A 26,756-nucleotide genomic window follows, 5' to 3' on the forward strand; every position below is an offset into this window, starting at 1 on the left:
TCACTTGTGGTGGGCAGGGCCACAGGTGCCCAGGAGGTGGCAGCCGGCTTGTTCCAGGTTCCAGTCGAACATCTCCAGCACTTTGTGGCACTCGCCCCGTGGACGCAGACCCAGCCCAAAGAGCTGCTCCACCTGAGGGGCAGAGATTGGTGCCATGGGACACACTGGGCCCAGGGGCACCGGACTAGAGTAGGGGCAGAGAGCCAGAGCCAAAGGATGAGGGATACGGGTGCAGCAGAGCCAGCCTTCATGGTCCCTGAAAGCCAGAGCGGGCAGGTGGTGGTGGTAGTACCTTCAGATACTGGGCAGCCCTCTGCACACTCCAGCCGTGGCTCTGCAGGGCAGCCTGGCACTCCTCTGTGGTCACCCCATGCACCGTGGCCTGCAGCTGGGCACACCCACCCCCATCAGCGCCACGTGGGCCCATTCCTCTGGGTCCCTCCAGCCCTGCCCGTGCTCGTCCACAGCCAGGCCCTGTACTCACCATCTGGATCTTGTCTGCAGGACGTCCGGCCTCTGGCCCATCCCCAGCACAGGCCCTCTGTGGCAGCCGAGCAGCAGCCCTCAGGGATGGTGGCCGAGCCCCTAGGTTGCTGTTGTTGGTGGAGAAGTTGGCCTTGGGGTCTGGGGCGGCCTGGGGCATCGGTCGAACAGTGGCAGTGGGGGCAGCAGGGGCTGGGGTGCTGGGTGGGGGCAGCAGGAGGGGCACAGGCAAGGGGGCCGGCTCTTCAGGGCTCTGGGCCTCACGTAGGAAGCGCTGGTAGCGCTCCAGGTAGGGTGGGCGCTCAGGCAGCAGGTAGTAGTGGGTGTTGCTGATCTTCTTGCCATCACGGACGATGGGCAGGATGCAGGGACCAGCCCGAGGGCCAGGTGCCTGTATCACCTGGGGTGTGGCATACTTGGGGTCGGAGGCGAAGCTTTGGGTGGTGGGCATGGCCTTCCCAGGTGAGCTTGAGAGCCGGAGTGGCAGCGGGGAGCTGCCAGGTGGCACCAGGGGACTTGGGGTCCGTGAGCCTTGTGGTGACAGGGGCTCCCGAGGGGGAACGCGGGGAGGAGAGGCAGGTTCAGGCCACCGCCCCATCTCCTCCTCAACTGAAGGGGCTGGAGATAGCTCCCCACGTGGACGGGTGGGCCGTGGGGGAATGGGCACCCGGGGGGGCACCTGAGGCTTGTCATCGCCCACTGGGCTGGGTGAAGAGGCCAGTGAGCCAGCCGGGACCTGCAGCTGCCGCATGCACTCCCGTTGCAGCGCCTGGAAGATCTCTGCGGTCTGGGCTGAGCTGGGCGGCTTGCTCCCACCCTGGGGTGGGAGGAACAGGTTGTCCTCCAGGGGCAGGGGCAGCTGTGCCTGCTCAGGCACAAAGGCGTAATTGGTCTTGCCTTGGCTGGACCCCTCAGAGCCCCCAGAGCCCACCAGAGTGCTGTTGATAGAGCAGACCTCAAAGTCATCCTCGTCTTGGGCTACATCATCATAGGCGGGCGGCGGGGGCAGTGGGCGCGCGTCCCAATCCACCACAGGTGTGGGGTGCAGGGGCCGGGGCAGTGCTCGTGTGGGGCTCTGGGGTGGGGTCTTGTCCAGCAAGGAACAGGCATCCATGGCCAGCTGTGCCAGGGAGGGCGCACAGGGCTGTGGGGCTGGGGCCACGGGCTCCTCGCCAAAATCGATGAGCGTGACCTCACCCCCGCTGGCGCCTGGGCCCGCCTTGGTGCCCGGCACCCGAGCTGAGGGCTTCGTTAGCCACAGCCCTCGGGGCAGGGCTGGCTTCCGCAGGCCCAGCCTCTTGAAGTCGCTGGACAGGGGGTCTTGGTCCTCACTCACAGGGTCGTAGGTTGGTTCTGTGATGGAAGGGGAGACCCCAACAGGGAGGTCATGTCAGACAGTGGGGCAAGGGGATGGGGAAGGGCAAGAGTGGAGAAGGAAGTCAAGTATCTCCCTCCAACTCCCCATCCCAATTACTCCAGAGGTCAGCTTTCAGCAGCCAAGATTCCCAATGCGTACCAACTCCATTCACAAAGGAGCCAGAACCTGCTCTGGATGCTGTCGGCACTGACCTGGTGGTGAGCCCCTGCCTCCACCTCAGCTGCAGCAGGAACCACCACACCCTCACCTGTCTCTGCAGCTCCTTCCATCAACACAAAACTCCAAGTGCCCCTCCCTGGGCCCTGGTTAGTGACCCCTGTCCCTCCCCCACTGTGCACACTATTAGTGCTGGCACGGGGCTGCAGGCAACACCCCCCACACAGAGAAACAGGAGCATCCTTAGAGAAGACAGTACTCTTGATCAGCCACCATGGAAGCCTCTGCAGGCCCCAAAGGCAGTGAGGTAGGGGGCCAGGCACTGCCAGAGGCAGGAGAAGTAGGCACCGGGATTTGCTCCAGAAGCCCAGGCTATGGTGTGGGAGGGCAGGGGTCATGGGGAGGAAGCCTGCTGGGGCAGGTCAGCAGCAAAAGCTCACAGCACACACCCGCTTCCCCTCCCGCCCAGCCGCCAGGGCTCTGTACCTTCCAGGAGGAGAGGAGGGATGAGAGGAGAGAGGGGGCGGGGGCAGGGGCCAAGGCATCCAGTGCAGCCCCACTTACTCTGAGTGAAGATGGCAGGCTGAGGTGGGCGAGGTGGAGGCTCCCCTGCAAGAAAGGCCATGCAGAGAGGAGAGGAGAGGAGAGTGACAGAGGACAGGGTTGGGAAGACAAAGCCAGACAAGAGGTGAGGGCAGAGTTTGGAGGGAGGGAGGAAGGTGGGGTGGGGCGGTGGGGGGGAGAGAGAGCAGTGAATAGCAAGTGAATGTACAAACCCAACAGCAAATGGGAAGCAATGGGGCGAGCAGGATGGGAAAAACTGTGTTCCGGAATGGCAGGCGCAGGATCCGGGAGATGGCAGGAGGCTCCTGGCCGAATGAAGCCCACAGGGTAGTTTTGGCTCCAAAGAGGAAAGCAGGATTAGGGGGAAGTGAAGAAAGCCAGGAACTGAGCACGGCCAGTGTGGACGAGGAGGAGGGAGGGGGGGAGCTGAGGCAGCAGGGCTGACACAAGACCAGCCGAGGATGCCCACCTCGGCGGATACAGCTGCTGCTCGTCTTCCACCCCACGCCGAGCGGGAGCCAGGCACACAGCTGTCCCCCTGCTGCCTAGACCCACTGTCCCAGAGCCAACTGGCTCAGGGTGGACTAAGAAGAGAGTGCCCCTTCCTGGGCAGCTGATGAACTTGGGGACCCCAAGGAGCGGGGAAGGCTCTTACTTTTCACCCTTCCGAGGTGCTGGGTGGGTCGGGAGGTGCTCAGTTCCACACTTAGCAAGTCAGGAGGGTCCATGGGATTTCCCAGATACAGCCTGTGGGGAGAGACCAGGTCAGAGGGCAGGGAAGGGGTAGGAATGGCAGTGGGAAGCCTCTGGCAGAGACGCTAGACCTGTCCTAGGTCTAACAGTAAACAGAACCCCAATCTGTCCAGGGATCATCCCACCAAAGCTCCTCAGGAAATCGAAAGGCAGACTTGGGTCTGAACACAGCCTTCTGACCCTCAACCTGCATCCCTTCTACTTACCCAGAGTATAGCCAGGGGAGGATGTTATGGAGAGAAGTGGAAAGAACACTCGGCCCCAGGCCACAAAGCTAGGACTGCAGGGCTCATTGCACAGGGCAGAAAGGGACTTCCACACCCCTGTGGCACCTACCAGAGGGAGACTGTATACTCCAGGCAGCCACCTGCTGGCACTCTCCCTGCTGGGAGGTGCTGGGAGGGCCTGGACGCTGAGGCAACAGGCTACCTTTTCCCCCATAGCCCGGAGGAGGGTTAGGGGCTGGACTGGGGGCAGCGGCAGCTTCCTCTCCTCCCGCCCTGCTCCCGATTCATCCTCAACCCCTGCCCAGCTGTCAGTATCTGGGACTTAGTCACTGGGGCTGATTAAAGCCTGGAGGAATGGGGATGGGCTGGCCCCGGCACACCAGGAGTGGGGCAGAGGGCACTGGGGCGTCCTTCTGAAGGGTGTCTGCAACTCTTGTCCCAACTCTTGAAGGCCCTCACCTAGTTCTTTTGAGACTCAAGATATGTGCCTCCCCTCCCCCAAGCTTAGCATCCTGGTGGGCAGGGGCACAGAGGACGAAGGTTCCACTCTACCAGGCCTTTTGGGGCAGAATCGGGAGTCTGGAGAGGCCAGCAGGAGAAATCAGTGCAGAGGTCAGGGGCCTGGACTTCCCTGGGGCCAGCAGAAAGACCTAGAGGCCTGGCCTACAGAGCTGCAAGGTGGCTCCCTGGGGCGGGGCACGCAGGAAGTGACTAATTCCTCTCCTCTGTGTCCTCCAAGGACAGATGCCTCTGAGGATCCCAGCCTTTCCTTTAAATAAGACTGCAGCCCCCTCCCAGGTACAAAGCCAGGTGGGGTGACCATGATGGCACCTCCTTGCTTACAGGAGCCCCTGGCTCTGGGAACAGAGCTCCCTCTCATCTTAGCCTAACCAGAGGCTTAGCTCTCTAAATTCTGGTGCTACAAGAAAGGACATGCAAGAGAAAGGACACTGCTGGCCCAGCAAGGAAAGACCTGCCACTTCCACCCCCTGCCCCCAACTCTGATAACCAGCACCCAACTTAACACCTATCCCCCCCCCCCACACACACACACCCCATTCCACCTCCATGCTCAGTTCTGGAATGTGGGCCTCAGGAACAGAAGGAGGCTTAGAGAAGAGGGAAGACACAAGAAGTGAGTGTGGGGATGGAGGACCATGGCTTGGCTTCCCTGCAAGGAGGTAAGGACGGTGAGGGAGAGCACACAGAAGTGCTCTGCTGAGTCCCTTGTCATAGCTACCTACAGAGCTCTGGTCAAAAGCAAAAGCATCAATTCTGCCTGTTACGTCACTCTAGCCTGCCAGGGACGCCTCCTGCTCACAGCCCCTGTGCGGTGCTGGGCTGTGCCTTATCACAAGCATATGAACTCACCCCATCCAACGGCGAAGCAGGGAGGGTGCTGAACAAGGCACACGATTACAGTGAACACAGCAGAAAAATGCAAAGGCAGAGAGGGAGAGGGGAGAAAACAAATGAAGTTGCCTCCATTTGTGGGTAAACTGCTGTTCAAGAGGAAGGCTCCCCAGGGCAGAACCGGAACCCCACAGGAAGAGGGACATGAGCTATCCAATTGCTTCCAGGTCAATACAGTGTATTTTCCACACATGACTGTGACAGCCACAGCTTCTAATGTCCCTGCCACAATCATGGGGCAAAGGGCTTCTCATTGCCCAACACCTTGCAATGTAGGCACAACTGGGGCTAGGAGCTTCAAAGGATGGACTCGTACCCCCATTTATAGAAAGGCTACCACGGGCTATAGACTTAAAGCCCTGCTGGCACACTGGCCTTAGGAACATAGACTTGGGAAACACCCTTTTGGAACCAGTTCGGTAGGAAAGTTTCTCTAATGAGCCCCAGCATTTGTGCAGCACTTCCTAATTTGCTGAGTACATGCACAGCCCTTCTGTCATTGGATCCTCAAACCCATTTTACAGGTGAAGAAACTAAGCCTCGGGAGTTGAGACCTGCCCACAAACTTCGAGTAAAAGAGGAAGGATTCAGACCAAAACTTCCTCCACCTGAGCCTTCTCTGATTCCACAGCTTCCCAAGAATTAGGCAGGGAATCAGGACGGAGACCGGCCAGGGTGGGGGGCCAGTGAGGAAGAGGAGGGGTAAAGACATACAGAGAACGCCTGTGTGCAGGGTACTGAGCCCGGGAGCACCAGGCAGTGAAGTCAGGTGGAGACACGCCCCGGTAGGTATTCATACTCACTCATCGATCTTGTCCGGGAAGCCCCAGCAGTGGCGAGGGTCGCTGTCGCCATGCCCCGTGTGGATGAAACTATTCTGCAGGGGTTGGCTGATGTCCTGGGCTGAGAGGCCTGCCACAGAGGTCACCACGTTGCGAGGGAAGGGCCCCACACACAGCGTCCGCGTGTTCTGCCCACGCCACCAGTAATTCTCGGCCCTGCCCAACAGAGACAACAGTAACCACAAAGGAACAACTCCAAGGAGCTTTCCTTCCCACACCAAGTATCTGACCACCTCAGCAGAAGAGAAGTACAATGGCTAAGGGTACAGGACCAGAGCTGTCAGCCTGCCTTCTTCCAGCAGTCACTAACCTGAAAGGGGATCCATGACCTGCCACTCTCCCTTAAGAGTGTCCAGGCTGTGTGCATAAAACCTACAGTAGCTAAGTGGGTCAGACAGTTATTCCTACAGTTCACAAATAAGGAAACAGGTTCAAACAAGTGACAGGACGTGCCTACATTTACCAGAAAGATCACAGCAGACCCAGGATTCAAACCCAAAGTCAAAGCCAGCACCCTTCTCACAGTACCACCTTGCCTCCCTCCCCATCACCCTACACACACACACACACACACACATACACACTCCAGTTCCATGCTCCAGCCCAGTTCCATGGGGTTTTAAGACATGCAGGAGCCCAAGGAAGCACGATGGGCCTCAGCCCTGAGCTTTGGGACCCAGCAATCCAGCTACAGTCTGTCTCCTGCATAGGGACTTCTGGTAGCATAGGGCCTAAGGCACTTGACTGCTAACCAGAAGGCTGGCTGTTCAAACCCAACAGCCACTCCTCGGAAGGAAGGTTGGGCAATCTACTTCCGTAGTGGTATCACCTCAGTAACCCAAGGAGGGTCGCTATGAGTTGGGTCCAACTTGACGGCAGCAGACCTTTAAATGTCTGGCAACACCCTGGGCAACCCAGCCTTCCCTTCACCAGCTCAGAGATCTCGGGGCTTTCCTTCATACCTCCTGGCAGGGCTTTAGGACCCTTACCATCACCTTCCTACTGAGGGCAAGCTCCAAAAAAACCCGTTTTTTGGCTGTCAAGTCAACTCTTACTTAGGTGACCCCATGTGTGTCAGAGCAGAACTGTGCTCCACAGGGTTTTCAGTGGCTGGTTTTTTGGAAATAAATGACCAGGCCTTTCTTCTGCAGTGCCTCTGGGTGGACTTAACCCTCCACTCCGACCTCTCGGCTAGCCACCAAGTGCATTAATTTCTGCACCACCCAGACACTCCAGAGGAGCTCTACTCTGTCTTCAAATAGAGGCCCAGAGAGAGCCAGTCCTCCCAGGGTGGCTAGACTGTGCGACCTAAGTCCTTCTGGCCTCAAACATAAAAGCTCTGCTGGTGTCACGTAAGCCAGATCCCTGAGGTGGTGGTGGTGAAGGGGGAAGGCGGTGAGAATGAACAGAGCTCATTCCCCACCCTGCGGACACTGAGGGGCTGTGAGGCACCTGTGTCTCTGATGACATAGACAGAGATGGCAACAGCCATGTGTTGCTGTGGTGGACACATGGGGCACCAATCTCCACACCCTCAGTCAGCTCCACCCCCACTTCACTGGTTCCAGAACAAGGAGCATAAAGAAAGACCTCCTGTGAAGTGCAGCCAGTCGGGCCAAGGACCGAGGGAAGGAGGCGATGCAGGCTACCTGCACCAGCACTTGGTGAGGGGGCATGGCACGCTATGACACTGTTCCCTCCTCAGGGAACCAAGAGGTGGGCTGGGGAAGGACTAGGAGGCCAGCTCCTTGTAAACAAGGCTGCCTGACATGGCCCACCACCAGACACAGAAACCCTGTGATTACCACCCTGGCCCCAGAGTGGGAAGGGCAGGAAAGGAAGGAAGAAGAGAGGACAACACCCCTGGAAGGACAAAGCCCATCTGAAAATAGCAGGGCCATTTCAAGGAGAGAAAGGACTCTCTACTGCCTATTCAGGGCCTGCAGAGGTCAAGGACCCCCATGAAAGCCAGGGGAGTGAGGGGAGGATGCACCAGCCAGGACATTATCCCTCACCCCCACAGGATCCACGAAACAAGACCTTCTTCTCCCACCCAGACACCTACCCCAGGGCCCAGACCTTGGACCCTGCTCTCCACACCCCTTCAGAGGTGCTTATTAACTTAGGTGGGAAACATGGCTGAGGTGGAGATGCTGTACAGAGTGGAAAGGACTTGTGTCTTGAGTCAGGTCTACCCTGCGGCCATGGCTCCTCATAGTCTCCTGCTTACAGGGACCCTGGGCGAGGCCAGGTCTGGCAGAGGTCACTCTCTCCACCCTTTCCTTCTGCTGATGAAGCCAACTCCTGACACAGAGGCCTCCTCTGGACCCATCTCTGTGATGAAAGGAGTAGCACGCCCAGCCTCCTATATTATAGGTTTGGCAGTGGCACAAGTCCCCAAGATTGGTGGGCATCTTGACACTACTTTCCAAGAATGTGCTTGCTCCTGGGGGAGGGGTGTCAGAATGCAGAGACAGACCCCCTGGGAATTGCATCCCAAACACATTCAGAAGTAGTTCCGTAGTGATACTGCCTCGGAAACCCAAGAAGGGGTCGCTATGAGTCGGGTCCAACTGGACGGCACATAACAACAACAACAAAATTCTCCCCTGACAAGGCTCAAACCTTACTTCCAAGATGGCCAGCACTACATCTCACTGCCCACGTGTTGCCTGTGGGGCTGAGGTCCCAGCAGCCCAGAGGACTGAGGCCAGACCTTCCCACCTGCCTGCTCTGACCATACCCTCTCCTCCCCCTTCATGAACAGGCCCAGGTCTCCATGGTACCATCAGGCCCACTATCCGGCAGTCATGGAAGCAAAAGACAGATTGGAAATCCCTGGGGAAGTAAAAAAAAAAGGCTCAGCACCTCCAGCCTGAAACTTCTACTTCCTGCTGACATTGGTCCCCCACAACAGTGTCCTGGGGCAGGTGTGAAGAAGCATCTGCAAAATGGGAAACTGAGGTCTGGGCTAACAACTGTCTAAAGCCACCCCAGTTCTGTTGGGGACCAGTCTCTGGAAACCTCAGCACTTGTCCCAGTCCTGGCCTAAGGCAGACCAGGGACAGTTGCACAACTGTTGCCTAAAAATTCTATTCAAAATACCACCCCTACCCACCTCTCTCTCTTGGTTCCCAGGCAGCCCCTAACCTCAAGGGATAACCCTGATTTTCCTGTACCCGACACACACACACACACACACACACACACACGAGGAAGCAAGAGGCTACCAGGACCAGGCCAAGCCAACAGCCCCCAGATGAATTTTAAAACCCTGTACCCCTTTGTCAGTTCTGTTTTTGTGCAACATCCACGCAAGACCCCTGGGAAAGAGCAGTCATCCAGTTGCCCCTCAGAGCCCAGCCCCACAAGCTCAGCTCACATAAACATTAAATCTAGATGTCTTCTCTCAACCCATGGCTGGTACCCTGAGAAGCACTGTGCCTATGGAATCAGTCAGAGCTGGGATAAGGAGTCTCCTAGAATCCCATACCCCAGAAACACATGAAATGCCTGAGTCAGCCCCTAGGGATTCAGGTAGAAGGAATCCCAGGCTGAACAGAAGAACACAGGTATGAGTACAGAGAGCAGTCTAAGAGGGAGACAGAGAACCAGGCAGAGACCCACACATACAAGCCCAGACCCAAAAGAAACACAGGAGCAGAGAGCCCAGTCACCCGGAGACATGGAGACTGAGTCAGCAAAACAAACAAGAGATCTTCGGGAAGAAGGGGGCAGAGCTAAAGCTCTGGTACCACCGACACACAGGCAAAGCCTCACCGGCTGTCATACCTCCTGCCCTCACTCCCACCTCCTGAGTTGCTCCAGGGACCAAGGACAGTCACTGTGGTCCAAGTTGGGGCTGGTGACCCAGTGAGCCCACACTGCCGGCAGACAGCGGAGGCAGAAGCTTGGGCCAACCGGAGCCTGTGACGGAAGGGCGGGGCCAGACGCACCCATGACCACAGTGGCCTCCCAGGAGAAGCCACTCCCCTGCCCCCCCCACCATTGCCCGCCTCACTCCAGCTGTGACCCAGGGTGCCAGTTCAAGACACACACCCCAAAAACACATGAAGTGCCTGAGTCAGCCCCTCGGGAATGCTGCACCTTGACACACAGGCTCCCACGGAGAGCAAGAGATGGGGTGGTAAAGGTCTGGGGGAGATGATGTTTGGGGCTGGGAGCAGAAGAGGGGCTGAGAAGAAGGCTCTCTAGCGAGGAAAGAGCAACTGTGGTGGGAGGCACAGGCTGGCTTCAGGCCCTGCCACATACCTCCCCGAGGACCCTCATCCCTAGTCTTTCTATTTCCGGACTGCTCCCCAGAGTACCATGCCTACAGATCCTTCCCTGACACCCTCAGCTCCAAACCCACAGAGCAGATTCCTTCCTGTCCCCTAGGTTGCCCCCTTTTAGAAGCTTTTTGCTTTCTTCCACCACCACTAGCCCCCTAACCACAAGCCCCTGTAATCTGTTGGCATGGCCCACCATTCTTGTTCCCAGACACTGGACAGAAAGGGGAGAGGGCCCTTGGCTTCAGGAAGAGGTGTTGGGGCCACAGTGGCTACAGGTGGTGCTCCTCTCCCACAGGCTACTCTATCACCCTGTCTCAGACCTACAGGTCTCCCCTCTCTTGTCAACCCTCCCATAAGGCAGAAGGTTTAAACCTTAGGCCCCAGACCCCAAACATGGAAGTCCAGGTAGAAAAGGCTAAGGGAAGCATCCCCCCTACCCCCAATTCTTGCCTGGTCCAAGTCAGAGGAGCTGGGAAGCACAGAGAATTTCTTCTGCCTTGCTGCTCTTCTTCCTGCTCCTCAATACTCGGCCCCTGCCCTAAAGACACCTCAACCTTGCCCCAGTCCCGACCAGTTCCTCAGACATCCAGGGATCAGATAACAGGGGCAGGACCGGGATATGGGCGGGAGCTGAGCTGTGGGGGCTGCAGGTAGGAGCGGTGACTCAGGAGATGCTGCCCACAGGCAAAGACACGTGTGTGCTCATGTGTGGGGGAGGAAGACAGCAAGGAGGCACACACAACCATGGGGTCAGGAACAGAGAAAGCCTGCCAGGGAAGGCTGGGAAGAGAGAGGCAGGGGATGGAGAGACTCCTGGGGAGAGAGCAGAGGGGCTGCAGTAGCAGAGGGCTCACAGAAGGGGAAGAATGGCTGGGCCACAGGAAGAGGGTGGGGCCTGGCAGGGGTGGGGCTTGCTTTGGGCATTCAAAGGCAACCAGAGTCAATAGTCAAGAGTCCCTTTTGCTGGGTGGAGGCTGGAGGCGGGTGGAAAGGGGAGGGAAAGGATTAGAGAAGGAATGTTCAGGAGTTCCAGAGTCCCTAGTTGTGGTCCTGAGGCCAGGCTGGACCACTTCTGACTGGGCACCATAAAGGTACTTTGGCCCCGAACCACACAGCCAGGGCTGGAGCCCAGCGGGAAAAGGGCAACAGAGGTGGGGCTAGGCAGGGAAAACTCTGTGAGCCAAAGAGTCTAGGTAATTAACCCTAAGGCTCAGGAGCCTGACCCAAGCCTGCCCTTCCCTCCCACTGCAGGAAGCAGTCCCAACCAAAGCCTTGCCCTTCAACCCCTCTCCCTACCTTCCCTCGATGACGGTGATGACGTCATTCACCTGGATGTGCAGCTTGTCCACTTCCTCAAAGTCCTGAAGAGCCCGCATGTCAGTGGGTTGGGCCTGGGGGCAAAGACAGGTCATTTCCCACCTGGACTGGCCCACACAGATGCAGCAGCCCCTCCCCTGGACACCCAGCTTCTGTGGGCAGACCTGCCCTCACCTCCAGCAGGAAGTCCCGCAAGGCCACAAAGGTGGGTCTGTCCTCTGGCTTGTGAGCCCAGCACTGAACCATGACGTTATAGATGTCCTGGGGGCAGTCCTCGGGCCGCGGAAGGCGCTCCCCCTCCTTGTCAATCTTATGCAGGATCTGGTGGTGGGGTAGTCCAGAGTTTGAGAATGAGCATTCTTCACTTCCCATCTTCCCTCCTGTCTATCTTACAACTGGAGCTGCTGGCTGCCCTCCAAAGAAAAGATCTGCACCTAGAGTAGACGAGTCTGGGGCCTCAGGACAGGTGAATGTGGCAAGAGCTAGGAATGGCCAGCCCAGCTCGTGCCTGCCCTGACAAGCTGTGACAGTTCCTTCTCTTTGTTAGTTATCCCTCAGAGGTCATGGGGACACAGGAGGTGGGGGGTGTCCATCAGATAAGAGCCAACAATCCCACAAGGCCAGGCTGGGAGCCAGGGATCACATGAACCCTAAGCCCACACTACAAGGAGCACATCCCCAATCCCCTCACCTGACTGCCATTCAGGCCAATCCAGGGCTCCTGGCCATAGGTGAACATCTCCCACAGCGTCACCCCAAACATCCAAGTATCACTGGCATGGGAGAAGGTGCGTGTCTTCAGGCTCTCAGGTGCACACCTGGCAGAGACAGGGGTCAAACAGAAGGCCTCTCAGATCACCCCCACCTGCAATAATTCATTCATTCATTCAACAAGCAGTTGTTGTAGCCCCCACTCTGTGCCAGACTCAATCGCACGTACTAGGGAATGGTATACAGTGGACACGGGCAGGACTTCTTGACTACACAGGTGCACATACTTGGAGAAAATCATCTACAGTCAGGTTCTTTATTCAAATGCAGCCTGGGTGGGAGGAGGAGGATGAAGTGTCTTGAGTTTGGTAAAACAGGGAAAGGAAGGTCAGAAGGCTCCAGGGTGAGGGTGGGACGGCTGTTTCCTAATTAGGGGTAGTGGGAGGATGACAGTTTCCAGCTTTTAGGCAGGATCCTGGGACTTGGATCATTTCAACAGGAAAGCGTGGGTGGGAAATTTGGATAGGTCTTGGGGAAGAACCAAATGGGTGGAAATAGCCACACAGGCTTCACCCGAACACCACCATACTCCCTCTGGGGCTCCTTCCTGGGTGAGAGAGAGAAATGCCACTGCAGTGAAGCTAGAAGAGGGGTATTCCAGATTGGGCTGAGGTGGGGAGAGGAAGAAGGTGCCCTGGGTGTAGAACCTAAGGATGTCTCTGTGACTTGAGCTGGTCCTGCCACTTAGAGGGGGTGGGACCAGGGAAAGTCACACTAGATCTCTAATCCTCACCTGTGAAATGGGAATACCCTGCCTACTTCACAGGGCACACTGAGGAGCTATGTTTAAAAGAACTTTTCTATCAAACGTTCTATAGGGGAATTCTGATCAAAGTGTGGGGGGGGTACAAAACAGAATTTCAATTTCTCATAAAATCCAGACTTTCTAGAGCCGTGGAGGCTGGATGAACCCCTAAAACTATTGCTCTGAGATAATCTTTAATCCTTAAGCTAAAATAACCCCCTGAAATCTTCTTTAGGCCAAACAACAGTTCAGCTTAACTAGTAAAGAATGTTGTCCTTGACGATGGAATACTATGCAACACTAAAGAATAATGTAGAATCTGCAAAACACTGCATAACGTGAATGAACTTGGAGGACATTATGCTGAGTGAAATAAGTCAATCACAGAAGGACAAATATTGTATTAGTTCATTATTGTAAAATGTCAAGGGAAGGTTTATATACAGAAGGAAACTTTCTTTGTTGGTTACCAGGAGTGGGAGGGGAGGCAACACTGCAAAAATTTGGTGGGGGGGGAAGAGTCTGTGTTGAGCATTGTGCTCTACTAAGATCTATCTATATGGGATCAAATGTACAACAGCAACCAGAAAGATTGCACGGAACCTTAGTGGGCCATGAGTTTGTTAACAGGGGAGGAATAACTCAGAAAAGGTGTGTAAGAATGGTTGCACAACTCAAAGAATGTATTCAATGTCACCAAACTGTACATGCAGAAACTTGAACTGCTGTGTATTTTTGCTGTATATATTCTCAACAACAAAAAAGAAATTATTTAAAAAAAAAAAAAGGGTGACCTTATAGTTTACCATCCAAACCAGGATGCTGAGTGTGAAAGGGGGTGGTGCTATTAATGACTCCAGGACAAGAGGCATAATCCAGGATGTACAGTATAAAGTCAGATATTAAATAGGGTGACAGATTATTGTTGTTGTTGTTGTTATGTGCCATCGAGTCGGCCCCGACTCATAGCGACCCCTCCTTGGGTTTCCGAGGCAGTATCACTACGTAAGTAGGATTGCCCAACCTTCCTTCCGAGAAGTGGCTGGTGGGTTTGAACTGCCAGCCGTCTGGTTACTATGTTACCAGAGCTCCTGACAGATTATTAGGACTCTCTAAAACCATCCAAGTGGCAAAAAGAACTGGACCAACTCCTCTCATCCCAAAGCAGAAAGACCATACTCCTGTGGGTGCCTATGACACCAGGGGACCATGATGGTCTCTGCATAGGAAAAGCCCACACGGGTTGGGGCAGCCCTGGCTGCCGTCTACAAGGCCCAGCATGTCTGGCCCTGCCTGCTGCCGTAGCTCATGTGTAACACCTGCTGCTGGCTCCACCTGGAACATGCTTACCAACCAGTCTTGGTCTGGCTAACTTCCCCTCATCTTCCAGGCTCTAAATGGTGAGTCCCCCAAGAAACCTTTTAATACCCTACTGAGTACACAGCCCTTTGCAAGTGCTCACTGCACTTATCCCTGTGAGACCCTGACACAGGGCCCTCAAGAACTCCCAGGTGGACAGGAGAATAGAAGGGTGCTTATGAAGGGCATCTCAGGCCTGGAACAGGCAAGGGCAGGACTGAGGACAGAAGCCCTAAGAGCTCTGAGGCTGAGTGTGCAGGGACCAGGTGTGGAGGGATGGGGTCCACACCCGATGAGCTGGCAGCACCTGCCCCTCACCAGGCAAAGGGCACCTTGCGATGTTCCTGCATGACGTAGTGGTCATCATTCTGGGGTAGTGCTCGCATCAGCCCAAAGTCCCCGATCTTGACCAGGTCCCGGGTGGCCAGCAGCAGATTGCGGGCAGCCAGGTCACGATGAATAAAACGCTTGGACTCTAGGTAGCCCATACCCTCAGCCACCTGCACGGCATAGCGACTCAGAGTTCCCAGGAGGAAGTGGCCCTGGTGCTTGCGCAGTCGGTCCAGCAATGAGCCCAGGGGTGCCAGCTCTGTCACCTGAAGCCACAGAGGAAGCAGGACAAATAAACCAGGATTGGCCCCACCCCACCCCCAGCACCCTAGGTCCCTCTCCATTCTGCAAGTCCCAGAGTCATACTCCATGCCCCTCCCTGGCCTAATCTCTGGGGCCTCTGGGAGTTCTACAGCTTCCCAGACCTCTTCGTCCAGGCAAACTCCCTCTCAGTGGGAAACCAAGGTCCTGAGAGAATCCACCTGCTGCCATAGAATCGATTCCCACTCAAAGCAATCCTATGGGACAGAGTAGAACTACCCCCTAAGGTTTCCAAGGCTATAAACCTTTACAGAAGTAGACTGCCTCATCTTTCTCCTGTGGAGCCACTGGTGGGCTCGAACCACCAACCTTCAGGTTAGCAGCCAAACGCATTAACTGCTATACCACCAGAGCTCCTTGTGCAGAGAGAAGCAGTCCAGAAAGGCTCAGGCTACCAATTCCAAAATCTAAATTTAAGACCAGGCCTTGCCATGAGTGCAACTCATTGTCAATGAGCACAAGCAAAATCCAGAGCTGGACATGGGCTCCAGCAAACATGTCAGTACCGGGCTGGACCCTGTGAGTCCCCTGGCTTCCATAGGGAGGGAACCAAAGCAGGGTCCAGAGGTGCCTCTGACCTTCCTCAGAATGAAGGGAGTGACCACAGACCCAGAAACCACAGTCCTTCCCTACCACCTCCCAGGAGCACTCACCATCTTCATAGGGGGTGTGAGCGCCACACCGTAGAGGCGAATGAGGTTGCGGTGGTCAAGTGAGTGCATAGCATTGACCTCCCGGATGAAGTCATCCATGGCCTCTGGCTGGCTCAGCACATCAGGCTTCAGGCACTTTACAGCCACACTCACCTGCCCAGAGTGGGGACAGCAGGGAGTGAGGACATGCCACAGCTCCCACCAATAGGCCAACCTGTTCCTCTCCCGAGACCTGCTCATTTGGGAGAGTCAGTGCCTGGACTTATTCTCTGGCCTGGCTGGAGGAGGGCAGTGAGCTGACCATCAGCTGTGCCCCTGCTTCCTGGGAGGATTCTCAAGTGAACTATCAACCCATAAGGTAAGAGGTGCCCAACAGGATGACAGAATGTTAAAGTATCATAATAAAACAGAGTATTAAAATAAGATTTGTGTTGTAGAAGGAAAAGGTTTTAAATACAATACCAAAAAACTAATCAATGGTGACAGAGGTCAGAACAACAGCTTCCCTTAGAAGAAAGGGATACTGGCTAGAAGGGTAATGGAAATGTTCTGTATCTTGATCTAGGGAGTGGTTAAAAAATCAAGAAACCCACTGCCATCAAGTCGATTCTGACTCACAGTGACCCCCATTGGGTTTCCAAGGTGGTAAACCTTTACAGAAGTAGACTGCCAGTCTTCCTGGTTTGAACCTCCAACCTTCCGGTTAGCAATCAAATGCCTTAGGTACTGTGTCACCAGAGCTCCTTCAGGAGTAGTTAAAAAACCAGAAAAACAAACCCACAGCTGTCGACTTGATTCCAACTCATAGCGACCTCTCCTTGGGTTTCTGAGGCAGTATCTCTATGGAAGTAGATTGACCAACCTTCCTTCTGAGGAGTGGCTGGTGGGTTTGAACCACCAGCCTTCTGGTTAGCAGTCAAATGCCTTAGGTACTATGCCACCAGAGCTCCCAGAGCTCCTAGGTTAGGTGGGTCTATATATTCATAAAGATGCACTAAGCTGTACTCTTAAAAACTGTATGCTTTATTTTACATTACTACTTAGGGGAAAATTTAAATATATAATGCCAAAAGGAAAGGTAAGAGCTCTGGGATGAGGGCCTTCCCCCAGAGCAGACAGACAGACTCAGCCTTCTCCCAGAGAAGCCACCCTAAGTTTGGGCTTCTAGCCTCCTCAGCTGTGAGAAAATACATCTGTTATAGCCATCCATTGTGGCAGCACTAGATAACTGAGAGTCCCATCCCTCGGACTTACAGGGCCCACAGCTCACCGTCTTCCCTGAAGGGGCGTCCCACTCGCCCCTGCGCACCACGCCAAAGGAGCCATCCCCCAGCTTCTCGAAGAGGTGCAGATCTTTCTCCCCGATGAGGCAGGTGAGGCTCTGCAGGGCCCCCTCCCCTGCGGAGTCCCCCGGGGTGGGTGAGGTCTTTCGGAAGGTGCTCTGAGAGTGATGAGGAGGGAACTCAGCCTCCAGCCGCTTTCCACTGAACACCTGTTTGAAGGCAGCCCGGGGCCAGATGGGAGCCTGAGGCCCCAGAGCCAGTCACTCCGCCCTGCCCCACAGGGTCCACCTGTGCTCATCAGATGGGTCCTGGCTTTGCTCAACTGCCAGGGGCAGCCAGACTAGAGGCCCACGCTCCCTTGAGACCACACCCCAAACTGGAACCCACAGCCTTACATGCAGCCCTGGGGTCAGCAACTGACACAGTACCACCAGCCCCTAGGGTGGTAAAGTCCGAGTCTCCCTTCCAGCCCTTCTGCCCCACCCCTCCCTCCCTGTATCCTCTACCTAGCACAGACTCCAGCCCCAATCCAAGTAGATGGGACAGGAGCCTCAGGGGCCCTCCACAAACACCTCCCTGTCCAATTTTAGCCCTGGCCCCTTCTCTGGGTTGACCATTTGGTGCTGTCTGTCTCCACCCTCCCTGGGGAGTCGGCTATGCTTCATCCTGCTCAGGGGAGGGATAATTTTAGTCTGAGGTTAGACAGTGTGTACACACGCAGCTAGCTAGTCCTTGCTGGGGAAGGGCCTGGGAAGACAGCTGGGCTTCTGGAGGGGCGCCTAGAGCTAAAGGGGCAGAAAGGAGTTCCTAGGCTGGAGAGAGAGGGAGCAAAGGTCAAGAGATAGGAAGAGACCTAAAGAGTCAGAACTGGCCCTTCAGTCTGGCTTGGCTATCTCCCTGAGACATCCAAAGCTTGGACTTCAAGCTGCAGATTCTGCCCATTTCACCTTCTAAGTATCCCCCAAGGTTAGCTGAGCCCTCTCCACACAGGCTGGGGGCCTCTCCTCTCTGAAGGCATCTTCTGGCCTTGGCTCCCTGTCCTTCCTCTCAATAACTGGAATCTCTGATATATGCAAGCAATGTTCAGCTAACAAGGGCCTTCACAGCCATCATCATGGACCTTCCCCCAGACTATGAGGAGAGCTGGGTGAGTATGGCTGTTTCACTTAAGACATGACTCAAGTCTAGAATGGCTCACTGACAGCCCAGAGACCTAGCACCACCAGTCAGGAGCAGAACCAAGCGCCATGACTACCTACACATCACACTGCTCCCCTCTCTCCTGCCATCACTGCTCAATATACTCATCCTTCCCTAAAAGCTGGGCAAAAGACCAGGACAGTGTCCCCAGAAGAGGCCACAGGCTCCCAGGAGACAGCCTCTTTGCCTGGACTGCAGCCAGGAAATCTCTGTTGCCCAATCCCTGCCCAGCTGTTCTATCCTGCCCACCCCCCCAGCCCCTCTCCCCAGCCTTGAGGCAGAAGTGGGGAGGGAAGGCCCTGGCTGGCTCACTTCCTCTCTCATTGTCTTCCAGACAATGGGCAAAGTTCCACTGAGTCAGACCAGAGATTCAGCACACCAACATCCAAATTAGGACAGAGGCTGGGGGAGGGGACAAGCCATGGGGGAAGAAGCTGTCAGCGAGGCCAGATAACCACAGAAACACAGACCACTAGAGATGGTGGGGGAGGAGGGTCCCAGCAGTCCCCTCCACCCTGTGCTGCACAACAGTCCCAACCTACAGACACTTGTCAGCAAGCTCCATTCCCACCCTGCACCCAGACACCCAGAGGGGATGTGAGGAAATCTCTGCACACAAGCTGCTCACATGTCTGTCTCTGGCGGAGATGACACTTAGCTAGGCAGCTCTACAAGTACCCTGCCCGATAAGACCCTGGAGGAGGGAGGCCTGTACAAAGTGCACAGGAAACTCGGTGCGATTAGGCCTGCTCCAGGATGGGGGAGTTTCCTAGGACTGCCACTGGAGTGGGGGCCCTCGTTCTCCTCTGCCACCCCCTCTTCATCCACCCACCTTGCTCATCCAGGACTTGCGCTTGCACATGGCCTTCCTCCTCTTCACAGCCTCCCACAGCCGCCGCTGGCCTGCAGGGAGAGAAGGGAACTTGGTGCTGTCAGGGAGGCCCCCACCACACCAGAGTCGCTGCTGCCCACCCAGCAGAGGGCGGCCCACCATTGGGTATTGCCCGATACAATGACACCAATTCCAACCAACCAGGAGCCTCGATGATGCAGAGAGGTCACTGCCTTCCACTTTCCCACTGCAGTTCTCAAACTGGATGGGTTCAACCACCAAAACTGAACAGTGGTGGTCTCTCAACTCTTGGGGAAAATCAAGGTGATGAATAAACTTTTCTCAATTTTTTTTTTTTCTCCCATAAAATTTTCTTAAGCTGTTGGCAGGAGACACCAACTAGCCTGACCAAAAAGGAGCACAAGTCATTGTCTAACTGAATACATTACTACCTATTTAGTTATCTTAAGATGAATGCACTGATAAGTCTCTAATGTTCTACAGTGAACACCATGACTTCTAGATGCTGCAACCACTCTATTTAGGATAAATACAAACATAAGTGATGAGTTCAACTTAACAAAAGTAGATCTTTGTGCATGTGAGACAGACTGAGACAGACAAAAAGACAGAGACACAAGGGGACAGAGGGATAGAGATGAGAAAATTAACAAGGCAACTGTGGGTTCCTTAATCTTCCCTTCCCCATACACATCTTGGACATTGACTCCTTGTGTTCAGAACAGTGAACAGAATAAACTCAATTCCAGGCTTATGAAGGAGGGGAAAGAGAGGCAATACATCCTATATATGTCTGAACAAATAAAAAGTGGTTCGCAATTAATCCTGAGTACTCAGAGCTTTCTAGTAATGTATCAGACAGTGTTTCACTGGCCAATTCTTTGACAAGTGGATGCTCCTTTCCTCTTCCCAGTTTGTCTTAGTCTGGAAGCTCCTCTGAAACCTGTCTACCATGGATGATCCTTTAGGTATTTGAAATACTGGTGGCCTAGCTTCCAGCATCAAAGCAACACACAAGTCACCACAGTACAACAAACTGACAGAAGAGGGGGCTTTAAGTGAGTCAGACCTCATCTCTCCAATTCACCTTTACAACTGCACACTGTTCTCAGTGCATCTACTATGTGTACCATGACTGATGCCCTCCCACCCCACTTCAGGGCTTCAGGGACAGGGTCACATGAATTCTCAGTTGTGCCACCCCATGGAATGAAGGAGGAAAGGGCTCTCCCGTGCAACCAGCAGTCCTGAGGGTGGAGGAGGTAAATGGTCAATGGGAAGAGGACAAGCAAAGCCAATGTCCCCACCTACCAGGCCGGCCCATGCCAATCTTCTCCAGGTCTTCATTCTTGACATACTCAAAGTGAGACAGGCGGGTAACATTGAGGTCATCACGGAGCCGCAGGAAGTACTGTTGTAGCTGCACCTCAGACAGCAGCTCCAGCAGCCAGCCTGTGCCCTCCTCCGGCTGCATGCTGCTGCTCCCCAGCCTCTGTGGGGAGATGAAAAAAGGCTCAGGGTGCTAACACAGGACTCTGCCCTGGATGCCCTGGGCTCACCCACATCCTACTATGCTGCTGTCTGCAAGGAGTCAAACCACCTTCCTGCTCCCCAAAACAGCTGTACAGAAAAGCCTGTACCCGCAAACCCCATCCTGCGACCAATAAGGGTATAATTAGGGCAGTTGGAATACAGCTGTGGTCGAGGAGTCAGGAGTCAGGGTCTTAGTATCCATCCCAAACCTGATGGCCCCCCAGGAACCAGGGACCACATGAAGTCTAAGTTAGGTTCCTCCCAATGCCCGACATTCCTGGAGCCTCTCTCAAGAATCCAATCAGCAAATACCCTATACGCAAGTGTCTACCAGGCCACAACCAGTGTAAGACAAGGGGGAGTGGTGTGGACTGGGGTGGGCTTTTAGTTGCCTCTAAAAAAGGCGCAATCTCAGCTAGTGTTGATGGCTGTCCTAAAGGACTGTGGCACGTGTTGTCAAAGCTTCCTGTTCTTTTAAAAATAATGAAAATCTGGATTTAAGTGTGGAATCTTACCAGTAGGATATTTTCAAAAAGGCAATATATGCACGTGGTAAAAAAAATTTTAAAGGCACACAGGATTCCATAGTGTCATTTTCTTCCTACTGCACAGCCACCTAGTTCCCCACCCCAAACCCAGCTGCCATTAATGTTCTCATCCTTCCAGACTTTGTTTTCCCCCAAAATATTCACACATTACCCATACTGTTCTTTTCCTTGCATTCACTTAACACTCAAGTTTGAAAGACACACACATACTCTGCTGGCCAAGCAAAACACATTTCAGGTCACAATCAGCCAATGGGCCACAAGTGAGTGACCTGTGACCTGTGCTCTCTTTGGCCCAAAGAAAGAGGCCAACGGCACCTTCAAAGCTAAGCAGCCTGGTCCACTGGATGTCAAATCTATCCCTATCCAAGACATTTCAGAGTTGAAGGCTTGCTTAACAAGGCCAGTCCCTGATCCATGTTCAATCCTGACTCCGAGGAAGAGACAAGAGGAAAAAGACAGCTACCTTCCAGGGGCCAGGTGACTGCTTTCTCCCCATCTCAGAGGAACATAGTCTCATCCCCTACTTTCCTCACACATTGCACTAAGAGAATCAGGCGCTCACAGCCCAGACTCAGCATGAGTCTTCTGCCTTTGCAGTTCCCAGTGGTCTTGCCAATAGTGCCAGGAGTTCAGACTTTCTCAGGCAGCTCAGGGCAGTACAAGGGATGACAAATGGGAATGACAAAAGCCTCGGTTCAAGCCCACCACGGGGGCTGGACCAGATGGGTGGTTTTCAACCTTTTAAGCTGCAAACCCTTACTCAGATGGTTCTCATGAGAGCTGTACAACCCTCTAGGGGACATCTGAGGGATGCCAGCACAGGAGTCCAGGGTTGTGCAAACAGTTAACGTGGTCGGCTGCTAACCAAAGGGGTGGAGGCTCAAGCCCTCCCAGAGGCACCTTGGGAGATTTCGCCTGACGATCTACTTCTAAAATATCAGTCACTGAAAACCCTACAGAGCACAGTTCTACTGACACATATAGGGCTGCAATGAGTCAGAATCAAGTCAACAGCAAACCACCAATAGCAAGTGGTATTCGGGGGCGGGGGGCAAAAATATGAGCCATCTTGCAATACACAGGGCAGTTTCACAGACTGTCCCTAAGGCTACAGAACTTAATTCATTCAGGTAAAAAATCAGTTTATACAATGAAACCAGGGAGAGTCAGAACTTGCTGGGGCTGCCTTGTTTTTCTGGGTCTTTTAAGTTTTCTGCTTTTGACAGGGTACAGTCTTACCACCTCCCTTTCTAGAAAACATTTGAGTTTTCTTTCTCTGACAGGTTTCCGCCTTACCCAGGTTCTGGCTTTCACAGATTTTACTGTAATCATCCCACCTAGAACCTAATTCCATTTTACCTATTAACAAGAAAGCATTTTTGCAATTTTAGTATACATTGAATTTTCCTGGAACCGAACTCCTGGGCAAACCGAGGAAAAAAAAATTGATCTTTGCCTTTTGCCCGCAACTTGGTGAAAGTTATTCACTATTAGAAAAAATCTCACTTGAAGTCAGTCTATTCTTGTTTCAAAGCTCCACTCCAGTCAGCATATGAAGCTGTCATCTTCCTGGAGGTTCCACCTGAGGTCTTAGCATCTGAGCATTTCATTGTATCATCTACTGTAGTCATGCCCTAGCACTGATGTTAAAACACATAAAAGTTATCCTTTCCTTCATTCTATATTACAGCTGGTATCATACAGACTTTTGGACTATATGTACACACGCACAGTAAATAGGCTGTATTTCTATTAATTTAAAAGTAGTGACAATAAATGGAACATTAACACCTCGACTGCACTGAGGCTCTACCAGGCACAGCTCTAAGCACTTGGCTAAATTAACTCATTTATCCTCAACAAAAAACTATTTGTCACACAAAAAAAGAGAATTTGGAGTTTAAGAGGCTGGGCCACCAATGTTTTCCAAAAGAAAGCACCATAGGTGTTGTTGTTGTTGTTGTTTGCCATCGAGTCGGACCTGACTCATAGCGACCCCTCCTTGGGTTTCCGAGCCAGTATCACTACGGAAGTAGATTGCCCCATCTTCCTTCCGAGGAGTGGCTGGTGGATTTGAACCACCAGCCTTCTGGTTAGCGGTCAAGTGCCGTAGCCACTATGCTACCAGAGCTCCCATGCAGTCTGTGGGTCCCCACTGCCTCCCAACCCTAGGGTGCCAGGCTCACCATTAATACCCCTCTCTGGGGGAGAAGGCAGCAATTCCTGAGACCAGCTCAAAGCAAGTCCTGGGTCGACAGACCTGAGGAAGACCCAGGGATCCCTCTTCGGAAGCTACTTAGAAAACATAGCCCAATTTGATCCCTTCCCCTGAAACACCAGCTCATAAAACTTCTCTGCTCAACTGGATACTTCTCCTCCCAACCCCCCACCCCAGGCACAAGGCTGCTCTGGGTAGGGGCTGTGTGGGAAGACTGGGAAGAACACTGGGATCCTAGTGAGAAGAAAGGAGTCAGGGCCCTGGGTCCCAGTCTTGTCTCTGCCATAAAGCCCAGGGTGGTCCTTGTTAAGTCACCTCCCCTCACCTCCTCCCCAGTCCCAGTTTCTTTGTGAAGCAGAGAGCATCGCTGCAGCTTCTCCAGGTCACAGTCTCCAGCCTTGCCTGTGTCCAGCCCCAGGACAGAGCCGGGTGTGAACACCTGTGTCTGACATGAGTATCTCTTGTGGCTGGCATGCACAGGCACACACTTGACCTGGTCCCTGCACGCACTTTTCAATCACACTCACCAACAAGCATAAGGCAGCTAGAGAGGAGAGGCCTCTGGGCCCAGGCCCATCAGCCTTCACTGGAGTGTCACTCAACCATCCCCAGCCCTGTTCTCTACCTCTCGGCAAAGCGCTGGCCGGCTCTGAGAAGCTAGCCTGGCCCCCTGTCAGTCCAACCTCTGCCCCCAACCCCTCACTCACTGTGTAAAGGCGTCGCCGAAGTCTGGCCAGGAGAGGGAAGGAAAGCTCCAGGCCAGGGAACCGACGGGCTGCAGGCATCTCCCCGGAGCTGGAGCCCCAGTGGGTCACTGAGGCTTGGGCCCAGGAAGTAGGAGAACAGGGGCCTCAGCTTTAGGATTTGCCCAGAGGAATCTACCCAGGAGCCTCCAAATCCTACACCAAGAGTGGGAAACGGGGCAGAAGAGCAGGGTAGGCCCCTTTTCTCTGCAGGCAGCCAGCTGGGTTTCCACAGCTGGCTAGTCCAGCAGGGAGCAGCTAGCTCTTCTCCAGGCTGCAGCGCCACAGCCGTCTCTGTCCTGTTTCTGTGACCAGTGCAGTGGTCACAGCCCCAGCCCTACTCCTTGGCTCCCCCACCCGACTGTCCCTGCCCGCCTGCCTGCCCGCCCGCCTCCCTCCCTCCCTCCCCAGCTGAGCAGCTCTGACACTGGCTGAAAAAGGACCTTTCTGAATCACTGCCAAGAGGGTGGCGGGAATGGGGGGACTCTTCCTCCCAGCCACCCGCGCTGACCCCCCTGCTTCCCCATACACAAGGCCCCCTGTCTCTGGCTTCTACCCCAGCCCCCACAGTTGTAGACAACTCCTGGGATTTGGGGCTGGGAGCTATGTGAATCAAGCAGCAATGTACAAAGAGGGGCTACGGTACCCCACATGTGCTTGTCTAGAGCTGTAGGGGATAGAACACAGCCTGAATTAGGGGCCTGGAACCCAGAGAGTATTCCCTAAACCCTGCAAGCAGACCCTTCTGAGACCCTCCCCCACCCCAGCCCTAGCCTTGGCTGGGCGTCTCCTGGCTCAGACCCTAATGTGGCCCTGTTACCCTGGTGCCCGACGGAAATAGGAGGCCGGCAGCCCGCCAGAGTGGGGCAGTCCAGCCAAGAAGGAGGGTGGGGTGGGGGTGAGGGATCTCCACCCCTCCCTTGGGGTTGCCTTGTCTGCTACCCACAATACTGGGTATACCACCTCCCCAGACCAGCTGGCCAAAATCCAAACCCCCTCAAAACAAAAAAAAAACAAAACATGCCCCTAAACTCCTGCTGCGATACTTCTACCCCAGAGCCATAGAACCCCAGACTATAGAGTGTCTCTTTTATACTACCCCCACCCCCACAGTCAACACTCCCAGCTTAAGGGGACTAGAGACACTCCATCAAGCCCCTCTGGGCCCCCCACGTTCTCAAGAGCTGACAAATGATCCCTCTGCCCCTCCTCAAAGGGGCAGCTGTTTTTACACCCCCCTGGCTATGGCCCCCCAGACACACCTGACAGCTGCAGGAAGTCCTCTCCAGCTCCCCCAGCTCCCCACCCCATCATGCCTGCGGAGCCCCTGTTTCTTGCACACTGCTCTCTTGTCCCTGTCCAGCTGGCTACCAGCTCAGGACGCCCCAGCTGGCTGGCAGAGTAGGCAGCTGGAGCAACAGAGGTTTGGGGGGTCGGCATCCTGGGCTCTCTTTCCAGGGCTTCTCTCAGTGCTTGACCTCCCTGGTGCTGACCAAAGGGACAATGGCCATTTCCTCACCTGACCCTAGGGTGGAGATAACACCCCCAGCAGTCAGTCTGCCCCCCCATTTCCCATCGTGAGTGAATCATCAGCCTGGGGCTGAGGTCAGAGCTAAGGGACAGGCCAAGGTCAGGCCGAGGTCACACTAGAGCCGACTTTGCCCCAAACTCTTACCAGACCATGACCACAGCTCAGAGAGGCCTACAACCTACGCCCAAAAAGGTTCTACCCTGAAGGTGAGCCCATGAACCAGGCCTCAGGTGACAATTTAAGCAAGGTTATTCCACTACAACATAGGGGCTGCCAGGTCAGAATGGCTAGAATAGAAACTCTAGTCACCTCATAAAAGACGTGCCCTAAATCCACCAGAACCCCATGCCTAATGCTTCCTGTAGATGACCAATAAGAATGAGCCTTAGCTGCCTGCTCACAGTCCAGTCATCGGAAACCGGGAGGAGGAAAACATGGCAGAAGGTGGCTCAGCTCCTCCACCCTTCTCTCATCTCAAGAGCACAGTCCCACCTTGCTGTTTCAACTCTCTTTCCCTTGTCAGCCACTGCCCTCTGCTGGCCAAGAGAGAAAGTGCTTGATCTCCTAGGGGAGGGGAAGTGATCCTACTTTCCAAAGCAAACAGGGGCAATTGGTTTGATACGCATATTTGAAAGCCCAGTAGGAGGGAGGGTTCCGGCACAGGGACTCAATGCCCATAAAAGACTCTAGACTAAATCCTGACAAGGCAGCTTATCTGGGGCCCAGGGGGCCCAGGGGCACCAAGGCGGATGTCAGCATCAACTCACCACTACTGGCATCAGCCCCCCACCACATACACACACACATACACACAAATACACCACTCTATCCAGGCTCCCAGGATCTGTCCCCAGGCACAGAAGTGTAGGTACCCCTAAGTCCTGAGAGGCTTCGCAGAGCAGGGTTTGGCCATCTACTTCCTGCAGATGATGGGGACTAGAGCCAGGGCACCTGGTTATCCCCCAGCTTTCCCCCATTACCTGCTGGCCCTCCTCATTCCCAGCCAGGCGCTGGTAAGCAGATCTTTCCCCCATGGAGCCAAACTGCCGGCGTCAGGACCAGGGAGGGGAGCAGAGCCTGACTCAGCCCCCGCCCCTCCAGCGCTACCGGCACTGGCAGCGTCACTGCCCTGCGTCCTGAGGGGCTGGGCCTTAGCATCCTCTCCAAAAGGGCAGGGGCTGCAGAAGCGCCTAAGGCCATCCACATCTCCCCCATCTTTACCCCCACTCCTCACCTTCCA

General features: G+C 54.6%; 1 protein-coding gene across 1 annotated transcript; it reads right to left on the bottom strand.

Annotated features, from left to right (window-relative positions):
• TNK2 (tyrosine kinase non receptor 2) lies at positions 1-26,550 on the bottom strand. The gene is made up of 15 exons (XM_007949400.2): positions 26,497-26,550; positions 20,252-20,432; positions 18,920-18,990; positions 16,875-17,096; positions 15,605-15,757; positions 14,619-14,896; positions 12,117-12,243; positions 11,600-11,746; positions 11,405-11,499; positions 5,778-5,972; positions 3,237-3,328; positions 2,582-2,626; positions 485-1,836; positions 293-388; positions 1-132 (listed from the first exon to the last, which is right to left on the bottom strand). The coding sequence occupies exons 1-15, from the start codon at positions 26,548-26,550 to the stop codon at positions 1-3; spliced, it is 3,240 nt and encodes a 1,079-aa protein (XP_007947591.2).
• Between the last annotated feature and the right edge of the window lie 206 nt (positions 26,551-26,756).

The sequence above is a fragment of the Orycteropus afer genome, unplaced genomic scaffold, assembly GCF_000298275.1.
Source record: "Orycteropus afer afer isolate SDZICR_OR568_19922 unplaced genomic scaffold, OryAfe1.0 scaffold00245, whole genome shotgun sequence".
NCBI classification, from domain to species: domain Eukaryota; kingdom Metazoa; phylum Chordata; class Mammalia; order Tubulidentata; family Orycteropodidae; genus Orycteropus; species Orycteropus afer.